Consider the following 22,387-nt stretch of genomic DNA (forward strand, 5'->3'; position numbering starts at 1 on the left):
TTCATTTGAAATCAATAACTCTCTCTCTCTCTCTCTCTCTCTCTCTCTCTCTTGAGGCTTTGCATGTGGGAAACAGCAACAAACAACTTTTAATATATCAGCCAGGCATGGGCGTGATAGCCAGTGAACCTTCTTTATAATAACTCACTGTATCTAACTTCCACCACCACAGCTCTAAAAAATAAGACAATAATGTATCTTTGCTTGATGTTATAGTAAAAGCTTTATTCATCCGGGTCAATCAGTGAATATCTTGACAGGAATGGGAAATATAAGTACATAGGTCACCGACCTTAGTCTATGAGCGAGGCTTGGCGAGGTGAAAGATTCGAATTGATTTGAAACTAGACAAGCTTGAGGAAGTTGTTGAAGAACCCATGTATTCAGACAGAATTTTGCACCAGGGAATTCCAACTGGGCAGGTTGTGGTGGTGACTCGAATGGAAAAGCCTTGGACAGATTCTTCAGCTTAAAAAAGCAACTAAGCCAGTCTTTTTAGTGGGACTACTCAAATAAAAGCAAGAGGAAAGAGTCATCTGCATCTCATGCTTGTGGTTGTGGCTGCTTTTGTTTTAGAAAAAGAAGCCGGCCTGACATTTCCATGGCTTCCATTAGGCGGTGTCCCATCCGTATCCGGATGCTTAGAGCATTCACATAATTTATTGGAGGTGACTTTCCTATCTCGCATATGCGCACTTTAGTGGTGTCAGCGGTTGCTCGATTCCTTTCAAATTCACATGCTGAGGGAGCTATACATCTGCACACGTCGAGGCATTCAGGCGTACCAGACGGCGTTGACAAGTAGATGCCAACACTTCTTTTCTAGCAAAGCAAGAGACTCTTGATGGCTAAAGTATTTCAGATTCCCTTAAGGTACTTCATTCATTACATTACAAGAAGTTTTAGAAGAAAGTAACCTCAAAGGTTCTAAGTGGGAGATAAATCTTTGCAAGGGAACATAAACCTCAAACTAATTCCCCCAAATGAATGTTGTTTTTGCTGCCTATCCTATTCAGGTTTTCAACAGCATCGTCTATACAACTCACTAGATCACCCGGAGTGCAAACCGGCGACCAACTTTTGAGAAAGTCAAAGTCCCCGAGAACATCTACACAGGCTTTGGCTGTGTAATAACTCAGAGGTGATGGTTCAAGCATCATCCTGTATGCATTGCCAATTTTAATGCTCAATTCAGAGAACTTGGGATCGCTCAAAGTTTCCTCTGTATCCAGGATATCTCGATGTTTTTGGAAGCCCTCCGCATCTTTCATTTTCGTTGCAACCTTTCTTATGGAAGCAAGGTTCAAAGCTAGTTGCTGCACTGTTAAGGATGAGTGCTGGATGGTATCATCATCGCCTCTCAGAAGGTAGTACAGTTGGCCCATGTATGCCAGGGCAAAACGCGTTATGAAAATAAGAAAGTCGTAGAAGTTCATGCCTGCGAAAGAATAGCTTCATATCAGTGCACAACAAAGAATAACCACAACCAGAGTCCAATATTGTTAATTTAGTATACTTCATACAGATTGGGGCACAAATTAAACCTCGCAGTAGAGACTACCTTGAAAACGAAAATCAGAATTGACTCAATGAAGTCTACAACAGAAGCCTAATAGACAGTAACTTGAACTAAAGAAGAACAGAGAAAGAATGATACCTGTATTTGCAGCAAGATTGCGCTGACAAAGACCTTCAAAGTCATCACATATATCCCGAATGTCCTCTATGTATTCCTTTGCATCATCGTAGTCCTTTGAGAGCAAATCCCACTGTGAGAATACAAGTAAAATGCATCATTAGCTTCACTGCATCTCTCATTTCTTTCTTGGATGCTACTATAAGGCTGAATTGGCAATACTTACAATCCAGGATAAGTTATGTGCATTGAACCAGTTATGGTTTATGGATATGGTATCCTCCTGAAGTTTAGACAAAACATGAAGCATCAAATGTACATTCATGCAATCTAAAGGCATGTAACAAGCTTTAAGAGAACTGCAGTGAAAATTAACATTCTAACAGCAAAGAAACTTTTATCCTATCTGCCACTAGTTGGAATGCATATAGTCATCAGATGAAATAGAATATCGAAGAAGTGGGAACTAAAGCCCTAGCATTAGCAGAAACACATGAGGAATAGAAGGAGAGAGAGATACTAAATTTTGAACTTGATGGTACCATCCACTGGGAACAAAGATGATCTCATTCTCCTCTTGGATGCACTCCGTCCATATCGTCTGCAGTTATTATAACAATTTCGCATATCAACTTAAGCACAAACAATTAGAAAATCAATTAACTGCTATATCTCTAGACAATTGCTACCTCCTTAAAACCAGGAAAGGTCATTTCGCTCGCATCGCTGAAGATGTCATACACACAGTTTTTCATATTCCTACAAGTGGAATGAGAAGAGATGGTGAGCCAAATAAAACCATAATTAATGAAGGTAGCAAAGAGCAATCCACAGTACCTAACATGTCTTATATCTGAGTGAGTACAATACAACAAAGAAACAGAAAACAGAGAGGGAAAGGAGTGGATGGAAGACAGTGGCCAAAAGGTCACAACAGTTGATTGATTATTCTGAAATGACAATCCCATTTCTCAATCTGTAAGAAAAAACTTTCAGGAACTAGCTAAAGGGTAAATCCTGCTATAAACCTGTCGAACACAAGGTCACACTGTGAGGGAGACAGGAAAAGCCACTGTTTCTTCCCACATACGTTCGCAGACCAGCTACATGACCTGAACACATCAGCATGAAGAGGAGTCCAAGATCCTGAGAACAAAGCCAAAGGCAAGTCTTACTGATCTGTGAATAATCAACTTCCTTCAAACACCCCCCCCCCCCCCTTTCCTTCTTTCTTCTCTGATAATGAGGTAAATTCGTGCAAAAAGGTACTTGTAACATCCATGCTCGAACCTTTTGCTCCCATGTAAACAAAACGGTAATCAGAGCAACTTATATCATCAGTCTCTTGGTACATTTCGGGATCCATATGCATACGGTAACAATCAAGATACAGGTTGAGCCAATCATCACGAAAGAATACCGGTGTCGTGTATGCTACATAGTCGGGATAGTCCTGAGATTTACATTAATGATCAATGAAAATGTCAGAGAGAAAAAAAACAGTTATATTCTTTCTGCAAGTGAACGATGCTTTGAGATCATTATTGAAGGAACAACAGAAAAAGAAGCAAAGCCCTAAATTATGTCATCTGTAAGAACCCAAAGTGCAATATGCAATGATAATCCACTATGCAAAAAAAACAAAAACAACACCCCATATTACATGCATGGTAATGCCTCAAGAGCTTAAGAAGGAGGGTCACTTCCTTTTAGATAGAACTATTCTTGTCCTTTCACGAATAGATACCATGCCAAGATCTAGTGTATCATTCAAAACTTAACTTTGTACAACTCTTAATGAGTTTTATTCCATTACATTATACCTTCACTCAAATCTTCAAATTTTAGTAGAGTACAATTCGTGCAAAGAGACACCCAATATACCTAAATAATTATTTTAGTGACAAACTAAACAGGTAATGGAGGACCCTGAACCAGCCTTTTGGTGCCCCTAATAAGACTATACTTCCATCGGACGGCTATTGATAAGTTGAATCTGGCAGTTAACACTTACTTTCACAAAATGCCAATCCTTCAAATAAAGCACAGGCGGTCTATCACTGGTTGGAATTTCACTTTCCTCCGGCTTCCATCCCATAAGCCAATGCTCAGCAAACTCCGAGACGGACATCTCCACTCTCTTCTGGTCTGTAAATTCTCTCGTGCCACAATCAGCTACCTTTCATGAAAGAATGGCTCCATTAAATATAACAAAATTGCAGGGGAACCTCCAAGCATGCAACTTATCTCCAAAATACCAAATTTCCATGACGCCGCCCTTTCAAAACGATCAAGAAATATGCATTTAGTTAGCACACAATCTCTATATCATGTAATGGGTTTGTCTTATCCTCACCACCTCAAATCCCGAATCACTGAACGACATTGAAATTGCAGATTGGTCTTTAGCATACCACGAATCCAACAATCGGGTCAATAAATCGAGAACAAACAGCCAGAGGAAAATGCGAGGAACCAATAGTCGAAGCCGATACCTGAACTCTGGATTTGCCGAAATGGGCAGCGAAAAATGGGAGATTGGGGCGTCCATCGCGGGTGACCCAATCTTTGCAAGCTCTCCAATCGTCCATCAGACCCGTGAGCACCACCGGCTGATTCTTGCGCAAGTATCTCTCCACGAACTCCTGATAAGTCAGTTCTTTGCCGTTCAACCTCTCTATGTGCCCCGCGATTCGAAGACCCATCTCGAAATCAACACAAGAAGTTGAAGCGAACAGCCAAGGCGTTATCTTTCTCTTCTTTTTGGCGCTCCGATGAGGAGGAGGAGGAGCTCAAATTACAGCAGATGCCGAAGGGTCGCGAGCAAAGTTAGCTTGCTTCGTTCTCTTGGGGACGTACCGGCGTCAAGCAGGAGAACGTGCGGGATTTTATATTCTCTCCTTTATTTTAATTTAATTTCACCAGAATGTATTAATTTTTTTTTTCATATTCTTGTTTTTCAATTTATTAAAAATTTGAAGTAATTTTTTTTTCAAATAAGAGTCTAACCTCTCTCCAACATATTCTGAACAATTTATGGAATTTTTGAGAAAAACAGTTTTAGCTTAAATTTTAGATAAATTAGACTAAAACTTTCAAAAAGAAAAGAAAAACAAGACAGATAGGAGGGCTGGCCGCTACCCCCATGTGGAGTGATATCATATTCTTTTTTGAGATTGATATGTCCACATCTTTATTTGATACTCTAAGGACATCTTGTATTTTTATTTGAAACAAATGTCACTTTAAATCATTTTTTTTCAAAATAATGATAATTTAGGTCTTTATTTGAAATAAAATACATTTCATATCCTTATTTGAAAAAATAAAATTTTTTATTCGAATAAAAATTTTTTCAAAATAATGATAATTTAGATCTTTATTTGAAATAAAATATACTTCATATCGTTGTTTGAAAAAAAAAAGGGCCTCTTTTTTTAAAATTTGCCCACTTTATTATGATTTACGTTCACTTTTTTGGCCAAAATTTGATATTTTCCCATTTTGAACGACAAAAAGGGGCAAAAAAAAAAACAAAACAAAACAAATTCGGCTTCCTTCTTTTTCATCTGTCGTCCGATAAAGATCAGTAAAAGCAATAGCAATAGCAATAGTGTATGGTCTATTCGATTTCCAAGTTTCTACCTTTTTACTCGGACACGACCACGGAGGCTACGTGCCCCTGTGTAACTTGCGGAACTACGAAGGTGGACATCAACCATTGGTCGGACCTTCGGAAGTCGGCAACAACGATGGACCCGCTCCCCGCAGCTCGTCCTAATCTCCACTTTTCGTCCTCCTTCGAAGCTCACCTGCAAGAAGTCGAAGTCGAGCGCCTCCCGCGGAGAGGAGAGAGCAACTGTTCGGCAGCAGAGCCATGGCGGATCCTAGACCAAGCCTTTCCTCGTCTTCTCTTGACGCGTACTCATCTACCGCCACCTCTCTTTCTTTTGAACTCGCTGCTCTTGAATCGTCGCATGCTTTAGTCCTTGTTGATGCTCTGGTAGTCTTTTCCCCTTGTTCTCTGTCCGTTCTTGACGCAGTATTAGTGTCTTCTCTTGATGGGTATGATATATCTGGGGTGGGGTTGTGTATCTTAATCTGGGGTTTGGTTGGGGCATGTGCTTATTGTGTAAAAAAGTGGGATTTTTTGTCGGTTCTTATTCTAAGCTCAAGAGTTTTTAAGTGGGCTTATTTTGCTGTGCTTGTTTTTGTGCTCTCTTCTCTGTTCTTCCACTAAGCATGAACTATGGAGATAGTAATTTAGTAAAGTGAGAACTTTCCCACTGTGTAGTAGAAGCATGGTCATGGATTGAGGCCCTCAGGGAGACCATTTTCTCTGGGCCAATCTTGGGGACCTTTATCTTGGTAGTTCCTGGTTCGGTGGGACAAAGGGGCTAATAGTGACCCAGTGGGATTATCAGTCCTCCAAGAGGTTCAGACATCTAACATCGTATAGAATGATCACAAGAAAAGTTCCATAAAAAGCTGGAGGCGCGCCCAAGACATGCTAATGGTCAGCCTACGGTTAAACTCCTTTTGCATCATAAAGTCACAAAATTTAATCAAGTGGTTTAGCAAACTTTAGTGTAGGCAAAACAAAATCTTGAAGCGGTACATGCTCGATTAAACTTTCGCATTGGTTTACTTGTGACAGTCTTCTACTGTGTCTCCATTGCCTCCCTCAGCGAATGTATTGTTATCTGAATGATGTCATGTCTGCTGTCGTTCCTACTTAGGTTTTTTTTTTTTTGACTTACTATGTTGACCTTGATGTTGGAGAAGTGGCAAGAAGGACTACTCCACTGCCATTCTGGAGCGTAAGAAGTCTCCTAATCGTCTGATCGTGGACGAAGCGATCAATGATGACAATTCTGTTGTTTCCATGCACCCTTCCACAATGGAGAAGCTTCAGTTGTTCAGAGGAGATACAATTTTGCTCAAGGTGGGTTTTTTCCTTCTCTCTAGCTGCTTGGAGATGGTTAAATAGTCTCTTACTCTCCCTTTCTTTGCAAAAGGGCAAGAAGCGGAGAGACACAGTTTGTGTCGTGCTTGCTGATGAACAATGCGAAGAACCAAAAATCAGGATGAACAAAGTTGTTCGAGCTAACCTCAGGGTACACCTTGGAGACGTAATATCCGTCCATCAATGTCCTGATGTGAAGTACGGAAGGAGGGTTCACATTCTTCCAATTGATGATACCATTGAGGGAGTGACTGGCAACTTGTTTGATGCATATTTAAAGCGTAGGTCTCAAATTCTCTCTCTAAGTCACCATCATTTCATTTTTGTAGTTTTCTCTCACTGCAATTTTGGTTGATAGCTGTAACTTGTCTTTTGTTGTTTTGCAGCTTATTTCTTGGAATCTTACCGCCCTGTGAGGAAAGGTGATCTTTTCCTTGTTAGAGGTGGTATGAGAAGTGTTGAATTTAAAGTAATAGAGACAGACCCTGGTGAATACTGCATTGTCGCACCAGATACTGAGATCTTCTGTGAAGGAGAGCCCATCAAGCGTGAGGAAGAGGAGAGACTGACTGAAGTTGGTTACGATGATGTTGGTGGAGTGAGGAAACAAATGGCTCAGATACGTGAGCTTGTAGAACTTCCTCTTAGACATCCACAGCTGTTCAAGTCCATTGGTGTGAAACCCCCCAAGGGTATCCTGCTTTATGGGCCACCAGGATCTGGAAAAACTTTGATTGCAAGGGCTGTAGCTAATGAAACTGGTGCATTCTTCTTCTTAATCAATGGACCTGAAATTATGTCAAAATTAGCTGGTGAGAGTGAAAGCAACTTGAGGAAGGCTTTTGAGGAAGCCGAAAAGAATGCTCCTGCAATCATTTTTATTGATGAGCTAGACTCCATTGCGCCAAAGAGGGAAAAAACACATGGTGAAGTGGAAAGGCGGATTGTTTCTCAACTTCTGACCCTAATGGATGGTCTTAAAAGCAGGGCTCATGTGATTGTCATTGGAGCTACCAATAGACCAAATAGCGTTGACCCTGCTTTGAGAAGATTCGGAAGATTTGATCGGGAAATTGATATTGGCGTACCAGACGAGGTTGGGAGGTTGGAAATTCTCAGAATCCATACGAAGAATATGAAGCTTGCAGATGACGTGGGATTCTTTCGTTGCCTTTGATGGATAAGTAACAGTACTTCTTATTTCTTTCATGAAGTGACAATCCCTGATGTCTACCTAATGTTGTGTCTCAGGTTGATCTAGAAAGAGTGGCAAAAGATACTCATGGTTATGTTGGTGCGGATCTTGCTGCTCTTTGCACTGAGGCTGCTCTTCAATGTATCCGTGAGAAAATGGATGTGATTGATCTAGAAGACGAAACCATTGATGCAGAAATTCTGAACTCGATGGCCGTGACAAATGAACACTTCAAAACTGCTCTTGTAGCTTCCAATCCCTCAGCCTTGCGAGAGACGGTGAGTCCATTTTATAGCTATCTTAGGGTTTACGGTCATATTTGTAATGTTTGCAGCACCTCATGGTTTAAGGGATAAAGTTCTTTTTCTGTCTACTTGTTCAATGCTTTTGGATTAGTTTTGTAGCTAAGTAGAGAGCAAAATTAACTGAAAATGCCTGCATATTTTGTTGGTAGGTTGTGGAAGTTCCAAATGTCTCCTGGGATGATATTGGTGGACTGGATAATGTCAAAAGAGAACTTCAAGAGGTTTGTAGATGCTCAATAGCGTTCTTCCAAAACAATTCCTATGGGATTTTCTGATATTTACATTTGTTGACAGACTGTCCAATACCCAGTGGAGCATCCTGAGAAATTTGAGAAATTTGGCATGTCACCTTCGAAGGGTGTTCTCTTTTACGGTCCTCCTGGTTGTGGGAAAACACTTCTAGCAAAAGCAATTGCTAATGAATGCCAGGCAAATTTTATAAGTGTTAAGGGTCCCGAACTACTGACAATGTGGTTTGGAGAAAGTGAAGCAAATGTGAGAGAGATTTTTGACAAGGCGAGGCAATCTGCTCCTTGTGTTCTTTTCTTTGATGAACTTGATTCCATTGCAACTCAGGTACACCCTTTGTCCTCACCTCGAATTCTACACCGCCTATTATATGCTTGTGCTTTTGGTCTCTTTAAATACACGATAAAGTAGGTCTCCCATAGCAGATTGCCATGTTTGCACTTTTGATATAACAAAAAACTTTCTTCTCTTATGTGTTACATTAGTGGAGATGCTTACGTCAATTTATGTTGATGAATGCTTTCAGCGTGGAAGTTCTGTGGGTGATGCTGGTGGTGCTGCAGATAGGGTTCTGAATCAGCTTCTAACGGAAATGGATGGAATGACAGCCAAAAAAACAGTTTTCATAATAGGGGCAACAAATAGGCCAGATATCATTGACCCAGCATTGCTCAGGCCTGGACGATTGGACCAACTAATTTATATTCCTCTGCCTGATGAGGCTTCTCGTCTCCAGATTTTCAAAGCATGCTTGAGGAAGTCCCCTGTCTCTAGAGATGTCGACTTGGCAGCTCTTGCACGTTATACACACGGTTTCAGTGGTGCCGATATCACTGAAATATGTCAGCGTGCTTGCAAGTATGCTATTAGAGAAAATATCGAGAAGGTAATGGGAGTTATTCCCCTTATTCTTGAAGTTGAAGCTTCCATCAATATGCAATCAGAGAAGTAATTGGACTTTCATTCTCTAACTTGTTGACTTAAATGTGAAAGCTTTTACAGGCTTCCAATATGGACCCATTCGCATGGGAACCTCTTAGTAACTGATGAATTTAAATGTGGATGGGTTATGTATAGCAATTAGGGCAGGTGGCATCACCATTTTTGTTAGTATTTGTGATCTAGTGATAGAAAATTAAACTTAGAGGTCTTGGTAGTTGGTACCAGAAGTTGATAGTTGAATGCATGTGTGTTTTGGTGTGTGGGGTGTTGCTCCCATTATGCTTCTTAATGTTTTTTAGAATGCATTAGCAGAAGTTGTGTTTTGTGAATTCTGAACCAACTAAATGATGGTTCATTTATGTTCTTAACTTTACTTCGCGGGTATGGTGTCAGGCTTAGATGACTTCTTTCCCTTTCCTTCTGAAATTGCTCGATTTGTGTGGTTGCAGGATATTGAAAGAGAGCGACGGAAGAGAGAGAACCCTGAAGCAATGGAAGAGGATACTGTTGACGATGTCTCCGAAATTAAGGCAGCGCACTTCGAGGAGTCGATGAAATACGCACGTCGAAGTGTCAGTGATGCGGATATCCGGAAATACCAACTCTTTGCTCAGACTCTGCAGCAATCCCGTGGTTTTGGATCCGAGTTCCGGTTCCCTGACCGTCCTGAGAATGCCGCTGCAGGAGGAGCTTCCAACCCATTTGCTTCTGCCAATGCTGCTGGAGATGATGATGATCTGTACAGCTGAGCTTTAGACAAATGCAAGTATCTCCTGCTCCAGTTTCTTCAGTTGTAAAACTTGCAGGTTCTTTCGTCCTCACGGTAGAAATTCATGAGATGTCGTAACTTATCCGATAGATTTCCAAAAATGATCAAATTCAAACCGTTGCCATTTGGATATTCAGTATAATGCTATTAGTAAACTCAGATCTTCCTATTTAGGATCATTTAAAGAGGATAATCTGACTCACATTTGTTAACCGATTTAACAGGTGTGCGGGCAGAGCTACTTCTTATGCACCATGTCAGTGTGAACCCCATTTCATAATAAACTAGCAGCACCGATCTAAGGCCTCGCATGGAATGCGATACCGTCTCCCTGGCGTTTATAACAGTGAGTAATACTTACTTTTTTCGCCTTTTTCCAGAACTGGAGTTGCTAATCTGTGTCCAGGATTGCAACTCTTGGTGAGTTTATACTTTACTCGAATGTAAATAGTAAGGACATGGGAAGTTTTTCCTTTCCTTAAGCATGTGGCCTGTGACCAATACTTGGAAAAGGTGTGAATGTTCTTTCTAGCTGTACAATAAATAAAGTGGCCCTTTTGCCAAAAGCACTGCAGCGAGAAACAGGGCTTTATGGGTACATGCAACTCTTTCTGCTGAGATCCTTTGAAGCATTCATGTGGGATACAATGCAAATGTAATTTGCATTCCATGCATGTGGTAAGGAGAGCCAAACATGAGACCCCCCCTCCATGTTCTCCAGTAGGATTTAGTAATTTACTCTGGGATTCTTCAATTCTTTAGGACCAACACAATAAGATTGTGGATCTCCCTAGTGGGGGGTCCATCCAGTCACTAGGCTGAGCCCTGTACTTTGTTTGTAACTCACACATGCGCCCCACGTGCGAGTCGAGAAAAGAGCCAAGGAGACATCTTGGTCTTTTATAGGCTTGATTGTCCTTGGTGCTTAACTACTTGTGAAAGCCAGAAGATGCTGCAACAGTTCACTGATCAAGTTCTCAGCTGAAAGCATTTCACTCTTCATCCATGTGTTAGCGTGAAAGATGAAAACTAAAGTCATGGTCACTGGATTCTTTTAAGTGTCCAAAAGAGCCCATATACAAGTGAAAGATGAGCTACGCTGTCCAGAAGATTTGCCTTCTCAAATTGAATGCAACAGGACAAATGAGTTCTAGCATGGTTTTTTTAATTTTCATGGAACTTTGTGCTTTCCATGATATTCATCTTATGAAGTCATGCATAATCAAAACAAATTTCATCCAAAAAAAAATTGTCGGAATGATTAGTTATGCTATTCGAAAGATTTGCCTTCTCGGACTGAATGCAACGGAACAAATGAGTAGAGAAACGCTGTAATAGCATGGTTCCTTTTATTTTTGACAAACTCCATATATTGCATTCTAATCTTCTATCACCTCCCTTTGCACATGGTGGGGGCTTTGAACTTTTGCATGAAATGAAGGGGGAGCTTAGCTTCATGTTACATTGTTGGGTTTTTTCCTTTCTCTTCTTTCCTTTTTTTTTTTTTTTTGCCTTTTTGCACAACCCAATCACAATTCCCTCAAATTCCCCCACCACCACACAACCCTCCATGCCCTGTCCATCTACCATCAAATCACACCAATTATTGAGAACAGAGAAAAGAAGAGGAGAAGAAGAATCGCATGCAAAAGCCAACAGTGCATGCACATTTCCATCAGCACCATCATCCTCATGGCCGCTTTCACAAGATATGAGAGAAAATGACTTCACGGTTAGGGCCAATATTTTGTTGCCTCTGTCTGTCTCTCTCTCTCTCTCAAACGCCCCACCACAAAAAAAACAAAAATAAAATAATTTTAAAAAAAAAATTAATTTTTTTAAAAAAAGACCCACCTTGGTGAAAGATAAAAGAAATTGAGGGCTAATTTTGGCCAAGGAAAGTAATGTCAGCTTTCTTTCTATTTCAACACTTTTGCTCATCTACTTATATTGAAAAGAACACTTCTGCTCATCTTGGTGTGGAATCAGCTAAAATATCAGCTGCCCTTTACTCCTAAATTGATCTTTACAATGACCTCTCATCTCATCTACTCCTAGCTAGTTACGCAAGCTTAGTGATTGGATTTTATTTCGACTAAACTAGACTTCAGTTGTCATTGGTTTCCTGATCCATAATTGGCTGAAGAGGATGAATAAGCCAGTGAGCAGTTTGAAGACCCCTGGAGGACCAGCAGTTGAGCTGGAGTCACCGACGACGACGAGTAGGACGGGACCACCGTCCCTTTCGCGGATTGGCAACTGTTTGGCTTGTGGGCCTCGGCCCCCACGGCGGTCAGGTCCTGCCTTATCTCTCTCAGCAGCGCCACGACGTCCTTCATCGTGGGCCGGTCCTCGACGCGGTTGCTCGTGCAGAGCAGCGCGATCCCGAGCGCCTGGAGCATCTCCTGCACCTGCGTGTCCGGATGGCCCTGGAGCTTCGGGTCCAGGATCTCCACCGGGTCCTTCTTGCTCCTCAGGTAGTCCCTGACCCATTGGATGATGTGTTGGCCGTCGGGAAACGACAGGTCCACCGGCCTCTTCCCGGATATGATCTCCAGCAGGACTACTCCGAAGCTATACACGTCGCTTTTCTCGGTAATCTTCAGCATGCAAGCATACTCTGCGGACACAACAATGATTCAGGATTCATTAAGACGCTGTGCGTGCTTTTGCTTTTGGGGCCTGAACGTGCACGATGCAGAAGGAGCCAAACGGGTCGCATCTCTGGGCATATAATACATGCAAATTTGCAATGTCACATCGTGCTTACAAAGCGAACAGAGACCGTCCATGCAAAAGGCATGTGTGGTCACTCCAACGTATGATTTCCATGTAATACTGCCAAATGTGCTTCTAAAGGTCACTTCTCACGGACCAAAAGCAAACCACAAAGCAGCAACACCCGATAATTGGAATAATTGCCCAAAGAGTCGTAAATTCGATTATAAATATTTTAATTATGTCAATTTAATCATAAATTTATTGACGATTTTTCAATTTAATCATAAACCCGTTATTTGGATAATTGGTTGGAATGACTACATTGGCAAATAGTCAAAGGGCTTATAATTAAATTGACAAATTGTTTAAAGGTTTAGGATTAAATTGGTACAATTGAAAGGTCTGGGATTAAATTGACAAATCGTCAGAAAATTTAGGACTGAATTGGCACAATTGAAAAGTTTAGGAATTGACACAATTGAAAAGTTTAGGATTGAATTGACCGCCGTACAATAAACTATTGACTTTTTAAATAATTTTCTCTCGATAATCTAAGTGACCAATCCTTGTTCTTGAGACCCCATATGGGAAAATTCTACTGTCATGTCATTTATAATCCGATAGCGACTATAGATTATATGCTTGTGCCAAAGAGTTTCTAAATCCTGTCCTTTAACCCTTCTTATTCCAGACAAAAACTTCGTACCGAAATTGTCAAACTGTCACGAAACTTAAATCAAATGATATGGAAGATAAATTAGGGAATGGATGTGTTACCGGGTGCAATGTAGCCGTAGGAGCCGGCGAATTGCGGGCTTGTCGAGAGAGAGGAGTTGCCGTCTTCAACCGGCCTGGCGAGCCCGAAGTCGGCCAGGCACGCCTCGTACCGATTCCCTAACAATATGTTGTGAGCCTTCACGTCGCGGTGCAAGATTGGCGGGACGCAGTCATGGTGCAAGTAGGCCAACCCCTCGGCCACTCCTAACGCTATCTCAAACCTCGTTTCCCAACCGACTGATCCCAAGGAATTACCCTCGTGCAATAGCGCGCCTAATGTGCCATTAGGCATGTAGTTGTAGAACAGTAATTTGGCTTTCTTGTTGGTGCCCCATCCTAATAATCGAACGATGTTCCGGTGCCGGATCTGGGCCAGAGTGGCGATCTCGGCCGAGAAGGCGGCTGCGGAGAACTTCTCCGACACTCGGAACTTCTTCACCGCGACTGTCAACCCGGACGGGATGGTCACCCGGTAGACCACGCCGAACCGGCCGCACCCGATCACGTTGGTAGAGATCAAGCACCTCGCCACGTCAGCGACCGACAAGTCGAGCTTTTGATACAGCGTCACTTCCCAAGGTGGGCCCATCTCCACGTCACGGTCCCCTTCACTGGGCCCACCACTGAAGCCCATTGGGTCCCTCCTCCTCGGTCCGAGGATGATGTAGAGCGCCGCGAGGAGCAAAGCGCACGCCGTGCAGAGCAGGACCACCATCGCCACGCGCGCGCCGGAGACGCGCCTGGAGCCACCACGTCCGCCGGAGCCGCAGCCGTCATTTCCGGAGAAGCAGAGGGAGGGGTTCTGTGAGAGGACGCTCAGGGGGAGCTTCGCGAAGAAGGGCGTGTCCGGCACGCGCCCGGAGAAGTTGTTGTGGGATATGTTGAGAACCACGAGGTTCTGCATGACGGCGATGAACCGGAGGTCCCCGGAGAGCTGGTTGTGGGAGATGTCCAACACGCCGAGCCGGTCGAGGTCGGCGAATCGGGCCGGGATGTCGCCGGAGAGCTGGTTACAGCTCAGGTTCAACGCGATCTCCAGCGCCGGGATCCCGCCGAGGCTCGCCGGGATACTCCCGGAGAGCTGGTTGCTGCTGAGGTCGAGCAACTGGAGCTTCGCGCAAGAGCCGAGTTGGGTGGGGATCGAACCGGAGACGTGGTTCTTCGCGAGGACAAGCTTGGTGAGCGAGCTTAGCGAACCGAGATTCGGACTCAGCGGACCTTCGATGAAGTTGTCGGAGAAGTCGACGAACTGCAAGGAAGCCAGCCGATTCAAGCTGCCCGGCAAGTTCCCAGAAATCGAATTCGAGTGTAAATCCAAGAACGTCAGGTTGCCGCAGCCTGAAATCTCGTCGGGGATCGAACCGGTGATCCGGTTAGACCCAAGGTCCAAGAAATTCAAGCTGCTCAAGTTTCCTATCTGAGAGGGGACCGGCCCAGTCAGCTGGTTGTTGCTCGCCCTGAACCGGATTAGCGACCCGCATTGCCCGATCTCCGGCGGGATCTCGCCGGAGATGTTGTTGGACAAGAGCAAGAGCTTGTTGAGCTTCGTCAACTGGAATATTCCCTTGGGGATGGGACCGGTCAAGCCATTCTGGGACAAATCGAGGGCCTCCAGATTTTGACAGTTGGAAATGGACGGTGGGATCACGCCCTGGAGCTCGTTCTGCCACAGGAACAGCATCGTCAGGTTCGTTAGATTCCCCAGCTCGGATGGGATCGTGCCCGTGATTTGATTGTTGTCGAGCTCGATGTGGGTCATCTCGCGACAGTTTCCGAGCTGCCTCGGGATCTGGCCTGAGATCTGGTTGACGCTGAGCTGCAGCTCCTCGAGGCCGGTCAGATTCCCGACGCTGGCCGGGATGCTCCCCGTGAGCGAATTCATCGATATGTCGATCAAGGCCAGGCTCTCGCAGTTGCCAATCTCGGGTGGGATGACGCCCACCAGTTCGTTCTGCCACAGCAGCAGGCTCTGCAGGTTCTGTAGGCTCCCCAGCTGGCTCGGGATCGATCCCGACAGCGAATTCTCGTACAAGTAGATGTTTTGAAGATTGGCACACCGGCCAAGCTCCGGCGGGATCGGGCCCGATAGGAGCGTGGTGTATATGGCGAGGGTCTCGAGCTTCTTGAGCTGGCCGAGGCTCGTGGGGAGGAACCCGGAGATGCTGGTTTCAGCCAGGCCTAACATGATCAGGTTGGTGCAATTGCTGATTTCTTGGGGCAATAGCCCTCCAAGGTTCTTGTTCCCGCCGGCCCTGACGACTTCGAGGTAGCTAAGCTTCCCTATCCCGGTCGGTATTTCGCCACTGAGCTGATTGTCGTATAGTAGCAGCCACGTCAAGCTTGAGAGGTTCCCTATCAGGGCAGGTATCGAGCCTTCGAGCCGGTTAGAGTTCAAGTAGAGCTGCTCGAGCTTGGGCAAGCCGCAGAGCTCACTCGGGATCGCCCCTGTCAGGGCATTGTCACTCAAGTCCAAGTACGTCAACTCGGGGAGCGAGCCAATCTCTTTCGGGATTGACCCAGTGAGGTTTGTCCCCAGGAGGACGAGCTTCTGCAGAGAACGCAGCGAGCTCAGATTGGAGGGGACGTACCCGAGCAAATCGACGTATCTCAGGCTCAACTCAATGACCTCATTGTTGGAGTTGCAAGCGACTCCGAACCACCAGCATGGAGTTTCGTCTGCCGGGTTCCAATCGTTCAATGCCCCTAGCGATCCATTTAGGCTTGTCTTCCACGAGAGCAGGGCTTGGCCTTGCGGGTTGACGGCAGAGGCCGAACGAAGGGTAGGCATGACAAGAAGCAGAAAAGAGAAGAAGCATAGGGAGGTGGAGAGAGTCCATGGATTTACAGGCATTAGAACAAGCAACAATTAAAACTATACTGCTACGAACTCCGAGGTGAGGGGAACAGAAAGGAGGGTTGTTTGTGCTTGAGCAGCCTAGGGAGAGGCAATGGTTGGAGAAATCAAAATCATGTCTTGGTGGGCTAAATGTCTTTTTTTTTGCCCCTCTTTTCCTTAAGAATGTATAACCACATGCATAGGCAATAAGCAAAAATTAAATGTTCCCAGAATCTCCGGATCCAAGAAACAGCTAGGCCATGATGTTTGTGCAGAGAGAAGTGGAATTTTAAGATTGGTGTCTGTTTCTTCTTTTTGCATTTGTTTACTGAGGTGGGGAAGGTGGGAAAGGAGAAAGACAGAGCACTTGCTGTTTTATTTTAGTTTGAATTAGGGCAGAGCAGGAGAAAAGAGAAGAGAAGAGAGATGGGCTAACTGGCAAGAGTAAGAAACAGGGTGTCTGTAATTTTGTTCTAATCTATTCATAAGTTCATCTTACAGTCAGCCTCGTAGTCACATAACCAATTTTGAAATTGCCTCTTTCCTCTCTCTCTCTCTCAGTTCTGAGACCACTTTTCACATCTGGAAAACTGTGGGATTGGATGAACCATGGAGTGAAAATGGAGACAAGGCCTTGTGTTTCAGTTTCTCTCAAAAAGTTGCCATTTTGATGGCATAGAAAAGTCAATAAGTCTCTGTTTCTCTGCCAGTCCATGTCCAAAACACACAGGTCTTGGCTTGACGTCAAAAGGGTTTTGTTTTAGGGAACTAAAGAACATGATGCAGAGCTCCATTAGAGGTCAGATTTAGATCTGAATCAATGGTTCAGAAATATGCAGACAGGGACAGAGTCTGCAGGTAGAAAACAACTGTTTCTGCTAAATTTCTATAGTTCCATGATGGGATCTATGACACACTCAATACTCCCCAAAACCATTTCCTAATTCTGTAATTACATGAATTAGGATCAACAATAATAAAATGTGAATTGTCAGAAGGAAAAAAAAAGGGAGGGGGGGTGTGAAAACTCCTTCATTTAGCATAATCAGAGCTCCATATGACAGGGAATTGAGCAGCAAAAATTTCCCAAAACTACTGGAGATCCCATCACGTGACTCCATTGTCCACCCACCACAAAATCCACAACCCTTTTCCAATACAAAAGCTAAGCAAGGAAGAAGAAGAGAAAAAGAAAAGGTGCAGTCACGTGATGTCGTGTGACTGAGCGGACATGTTCTACAGACGCTGCCTTCCTTGTGACTTAATCTGCGAAGTGCTTATGTTTTTGTAGGAAACCTTTTGCATTGTCGTGCAAGGGTGTCCACCGAGGGAATCTTGGCACGAGATGGGGAGGAGGGTCGCACATGATATGAGCTCTGAGAAAGAGAGGGAGAGATGATGAGTTTTCTTGAGTTGTTTATCGAATTACTTCACTCTTTTATCTTGGGTTTCGAATTTGATAACGATAGAATGGGAAAGAGAAAGAGACAACCACAACCCAACAAAAGCAGAGAAGTCCCCCTAACCCATACCAACGCCACCTCGCCATATCTGTGTATTGACGTAGACATTAATGATGCGCATGGTAATACTTTTGAAAGTGAATTTCTGCTCCATAAGTGCTTCGTAGACATTAATGATGCGCATGGTAATACTTTTGAAAGTGAATTTCTGCTCCATAAGTGCTTCTAGAGTAGAAATTCGTTTGATAATGTAATTTCTGAAATAGAAATCCGTTTGGTAAAATTTTTTATTTCCGAAAGAAATTTCTATTTTCGAAGTGAATTTTCTCTTCTAAAGTTTTTTTTCCCCAATTTGAGAAATAAAAAAAATTGTTTCTCAACTCAAGAAGTACTTTTTCGACCAAAAAAAAAAAAACTCAAGAAGTACTTCTCGCCTCATCATTTTTTCACTATGCCCCTCACCCTCTTTTCGATCACGCCCGCCTCCGTCGACCTCTGCCGCCAATCACCACCGCCCATCGCCACCCACCGCCCATCGCCAACCTCCACCGGCCGCCACCCACCACCACCGCCGACCATGGCCCACCGCCACCCATCGCAAACCTCCGTTGGGCCCCGCCTGCCAACCATTGTCCACCACCAACCTCCGCCGGCCATTGCCCATCATTGCCCGCGACCACCGCTGCTGCTGTCGGCCACCGCCGGCCAAGACCGCCACCCCTCGTCCGGCGACCTTCGCCGCCTCCCTCTGTGTTCTTTGAGTCATTGTTTCCGGCCGCTAGAGTAAAAAATAAATAACAACTTTTTATTTTTAAAAACTAAATAACATTTTTTTAATTATAAAAATTATTTTTTAAAGAAATTTAAAAAGTTTAAAAATGAAGAAAATTTTTCAGCAATGGATAATAATTTTTCATAAAAGATTTTGTGTTAATAATATTTCATATGTAGAAATTTTCAACCGTTACCAAACTAATTTCTTTTATCAAAAATCAACTTCTTGAATAGAAGTAGAAAAATTAACTTCTGTTTCTAAGTATAAGTAAAAAAATCAAGTTCTGACTAGAAGTTGATTTTTGAAGCAAAAGTGTTGCCATATGTGCCCTAAGCTTTGCCCTTATCATGAGATCGTGCGCATTTTTGAATAATTTACAGAGGGATGTATCAAACATCTTCTGATCATATTGATTCTTACCAAAGAAAGACAGGATTAACCATACCCATATGTTCTTTAGTCCGACCGTTTGAAAGCGATTCCAATCAAGTATATGTGTGTTTGCTAAACTTGTCATAATGGGTTGTAAACTCGTTTCTTAGAACCCATACCTAATGGACTGAGTTATTATGTGAGTTATAAATTCAATAGATGAGTCAAAAGCGGGTTTAAAAATAAGATGAGTGTTAAATAAGTCGTAAATGGGTTTACAACTTATTTAAACCTAACCCATCTCGATGATTCTCTTTTCATTTTATTCTTTTCTTAATCCATCTCGTGCTCACTCACTCCGTACTCTCACCTCAATTTGGGTATGAATTTTTCTGGATTAGATTAAATATAGAAGAATTTTAAGAATATGAGTTGGGTCGGGTATGCGTTGGGTATGAGTCAAGTGCGGGTGGGGTACATATAGAATCGAGTATAAGTTACTATATTTGCATTACAATAAAACGGTCATAAACAAGTTTAATGGATCTATTTCAATTTGATCATTTATGATCCGATCTGAATGGTGCAGGACGCACGAAGGAAAGTCCTATGTTTCATGTCCTTCCCATGATGTTTATCATTCACACACTATCCTTGTACAAGACGACGCGCATGGCATTATCCACAGTGACCGTGGAATCTGTCCTAAAGTATTCGAGAGGAATAGGCCATGTGGATAAAATTGGACTAGACTTTAATTGCTTTTTTAAGATCCAAAGGGATGTCCCTTGTTAGGTGTTTTGCTCCTCCATCTTTGCTTTATCCGCGTAAGAAAAAAAGGGTTATGTCAAATTAAAATTAGAGTGTGGTGGATAATAAAATTTAGAGTTCAAAATTCGTCGAATTGAATTTGAAACCGGCGTGGTACTGCTGAATGCTTTTGATCAATAGAACAAGAAGAGGAGCCAAAAATCAAAACCACCAAAAGCAACGACAATCAAGATACGCATGGTGATTCGGTACTAGTGCATTTTAACTACAAAAGGTAAAAAGGGTGCATTTAGTTTAACTTTTCTAATGGACTATAGGCCTCTAAATCCTCTTCGAAAAAAGTTAGGCCGCTTGGTACATTTGGTCAGTACCAATTTGGAAAAATGTCAGCATTGACAACATTTTTGGAATGCAACCTTCAAGGTTAATGAACTTTTTTTATCTACCAAAATTGCCCTCACTAGTATTTCATTTTCTAGTTTTGCCCCTGTAAGAAACTGTTCTTCTCCTCCGATGCAGCAGATCTGGGTCGCTAGTGAAGCTTCGCTAAGGGTTGCGTGAGGCCAGCAAACCGTCACTAATGGTTATTGAGGGTGGCTGAGGTTCCCGAAGTCTCACCAACGGTCACAATTTTGTTGTCTCTAGTGTGGCTGATCATCCTCTTGGACCAGCTACTGAGGTTTGGAGGGTCGCGGTGGAGTGTTGGCTGGCAAGGCTAGTTGAGGGCGGTCGAGATCGATGGTCGTGGATTATGAGATTCTAGATATGTTTAGCAAGAGTCGCTCAAATCTGTTTTGCTAAAATTTGTATCGTCACCAAGCTCGTAGAGATCGGGGCGACGTCGCGTGGGCTAATGGTGGTCCTCACGAGATCTATATGTCCGTACCGTCACGAGGCTCGCCGAGGTTGGCGCTGCCTGAGGTTGGGCGATCCACGTGTTGCCACGCCTAGGTCGTGTCACCTTTGAGGCCTCGATCGATTAGGCTCGCGACAACTCCGGTTCTAGCTCATGTTACTTCAATCTCTCTTTGTGTTTTTTTTTTTAATACTATTAAGTTGCTTTACAAAATATATCCAAAACTCAATTATTCAAATGCTATTTTCTTTCAATGGATACATGTTGAGTCAAAGATCTTTAGTAAAATAGCTTTGCATTTTCCCAAACTAGAATTTAAAGCACCCTAAGTCTATGTTTGGTCGTCCGAATTTTTAGTCAATATGGGATTAGATAGGATATGATAAGAAATTCATGGATTTTGTCATATATAATCTATTGTTTGGAGAACTACGAATATAAAGTCGAATAAGGAGAGGCAAGGTGTAGCTGAGATCGATTATGTATTGCTAAAACATCATAATGCTTTAGAAATTATTTAACCATGGGTTCTCATGAATGAGTTATTGTTGAGGAGAGATTCATGCCAATCGAGAAGATCTAAGCAAGACTAATGGTCTTGATTTGGAGTCAAATCCTTTGGGAATGACCCGTTGGCCTCACTCGTTGTCTTGTCGAAAGAGTAAACAAGTGTTGAACAATGAAATTATTCAACCTCTTTTCACAAGTTGAAGATGCACTCATGTAAGTCATTTAAGAGAGTTACCTTGAAAGTTGATAATCAACCTCTAGCTATTCATAACATGTGGAGACCCTTTTTAAATTTGAAAAGATTCAAGCGATTAAAAAACGAGGGACATAATCTTATATCACGTCAAACTATTGATTAAAGAACGAGATAGTAAAGATACCCGGCTTTGTTGCCGGAGAACCTAGCTTGGCCCAATCAAGGGGCGGCCATACTTGACGATCGTTGCGGGGAGAGAAGCAACCGAAGCGGCGGAGAGGTAACCCTACTTGAAAGAGAGACGGTGGTTGTGGAAAAAATCTAGTTCTCATCGAGTCTGCTCTTTTGAGAAATCTTATTTGGGTCTATTGCATCCCCTTCCTATATGATATTTTTATTCGAGGTATATGCTTCATATATCCCCATTTATCCTATCTTGGACCTATCAAACACGAGAAATGGTAAAACATATCATATCATAATTTTTACCGTGGCGACCAAACACACCCTAAGAGCTATTAATTTGGGCATACACCTCTCTTTTTACCAAGACAACTATGAACTATTTGGTTCTGTTTGTTTCGTAAAAAATAAATGATTTAGGAAATATTTTCTTAAAAAAGATTGCTTATATCCCTTAAAATAATTAGCCAATAAAAGGTTTTTTAAGTACCAATAACAATTTATGTCGAAATATTTTCATGGACGATGAACGTGCTTTTCGTTCATTCATTTTAGTAAACGATACAAGGAATCATTTTTAGGAAAATATCTTTCAAATACTTCATTTATCACAAAATAAACGGAGCCTTTATTTGAGGCACAACGTCCAACTTTCAAGTGAACAACTTCGATGAAATAATAGAAATTGATTTTTAAGTTTTTCATTGATTAAATTATACATAACGACTCTTCATAAATAGCTGAATTCTATTGTTTTGTGCCAAATAATACACATTGTTTTCCAATGCTGGTAAGACAAAATAAATTTACCAAAAATAAAAATTGCTCCATAAAGGCTAAACTTCAAGACCACCACGCCTGATAT

General features: G+C 42.7%; 3 protein-coding genes across 3 annotated transcripts; 1 reads left to right on the forward strand and 2 right to left on the reverse strand.

Annotated features, from left to right (window-relative positions):
- Positions 1-845: 845 nt before the first annotated feature.
- On the reverse strand, positions 846-4,515 carry LOC115741579 (2-oxoglutarate and iron-dependent oxygenase JMJD4). Its single transcript, XM_030675568.2, has 9 exons — positions 4,132-4,515; positions 3,651-3,815; positions 2,927-3,089; positions 2,665-2,782; positions 2,326-2,395; positions 2,157-2,237; positions 1,863-1,919; positions 1,658-1,769; positions 846-1,438 (listed from the first exon to the last, which is right to left on the reverse strand). The coding sequence occupies exons 1-9, from the start codon at positions 4,339-4,341 to the stop codon at positions 966-968; spliced, it is 1,449 nt and encodes a 482-aa protein (XP_030531428.2). The 5' UTR covers positions 4,342-4,515; the 3' UTR covers positions 846-965.
- An 870-nt stretch (positions 4,516-5,385) lies between these two features.
- LOC115741405 (cell division cycle protein 48 homolog) lies at positions 5,386-10,663 on the forward strand. Its single transcript, XM_030675270.2, has 10 exons — positions 5,386-5,557; positions 6,422-6,581; positions 6,655-6,883; positions 6,989-7,755; positions 7,854-8,075; positions 8,252-8,323; positions 8,397-8,678; positions 8,878-9,237; positions 9,743-10,055; positions 10,287-10,663. The coding sequence occupies exons 1-9, from the start codon at positions 5,514-5,516 to the stop codon at positions 10,040-10,042; spliced, it is 2,436 nt and encodes an 811-aa protein (XP_030531130.2). The 5' UTR covers positions 5,386-5,513; the 3' UTR covers positions 10,043-10,055; positions 10,287-10,663.
- Positions 10,664-11,932: 1,269 nt separating this feature from the next.
- LOC115741596 (leucine-rich repeat receptor-like serine/threonine-protein kinase RGI4) lies at positions 11,933-16,709 on the reverse strand. Its single transcript, XM_048280306.1, has 2 exons — positions 13,561-16,709; positions 11,933-12,682 (listed from the first exon to the last, which is right to left on the reverse strand). Exons 1-2 carry the CDS (start codon positions 16,409-16,411, stop codon positions 12,177-12,179), a joined length of 3,357 nt encoding a protein of 1,118 aa, XP_048136263.1. The 5' UTR covers positions 16,412-16,709; the 3' UTR covers positions 11,933-12,176.
- Between the last annotated feature and the right edge of the window lie 5,678 nt (positions 16,710-22,387).

Source organism: Rhodamnia argentea, chromosome 6 (genome assembly GCF_020921035.1).
Source record: "Rhodamnia argentea isolate NSW1041297 chromosome 6, ASM2092103v1, whole genome shotgun sequence".
Taxonomy (NCBI): Eukaryota; Viridiplantae; Streptophyta; class Magnoliopsida; order Myrtales; family Myrtaceae; genus Rhodamnia; species Rhodamnia argentea.

Excerpts from the sequence above, each read along its gene's own strand:
- LOC115741579 (XM_030675568.2), bottom strand. The coding sequence starts at position 4,341 with ATGGGTCTTCGAATCGCGGGGCACATAGAGAGGTTGAACGGCAAAGAA. Across the intron at positions 1,920-2,156 it reads ACCATCAAGTTCAAAATTTA|GAGGATACCATATCCATAAA; the intron begins GTATCTCTCTCT and ends TCTAAACTTCAG. Across the intron at positions 1,439-1,657 it reads CAATCTTGCTGCAAATACAG|GCATGAACTTCTACGACTTT; the intron begins GTATCATTCTTT and ends ATTCTTTCGCAG.
- LOC115741405 (XM_030675270.2), top strand. The coding sequence starts at position 5,514 with ATGGCGGATCCTAGACCAAGCCTTTCCTCGTCTTCTCTTGACGC. Across the intron at positions 5,558-6,421 it reads TCCTCGTCTTCTCTTGACGC|TGGCAAGAAGGACTACTCCA; the intron begins GTACTCATCTAC and ends ATGTTGGAGAAG. Across the intron at positions 7,756-7,853 it reads ATATGAAGCTTGCAGATGAC|GTTGATCTAGAAAGAGTGGC; the intron begins GTGGGATTCTTT and ends GTTGTGTCTCAG.
- LOC115741596 (XM_048280306.1), bottom strand. The coding sequence starts at position 16,411 with ATGCCTGTAAATCCATGGACTCTCTCCACCTCCCTATGCTTCTTCTCT. Across the intron at positions 12,683-13,560 it reads CTACGGCTACATTGCACCCG|AGTATGCTTGCATGCTGAAG; the intron begins GTAACACATCCA and ends TTGTGTCCGCAG.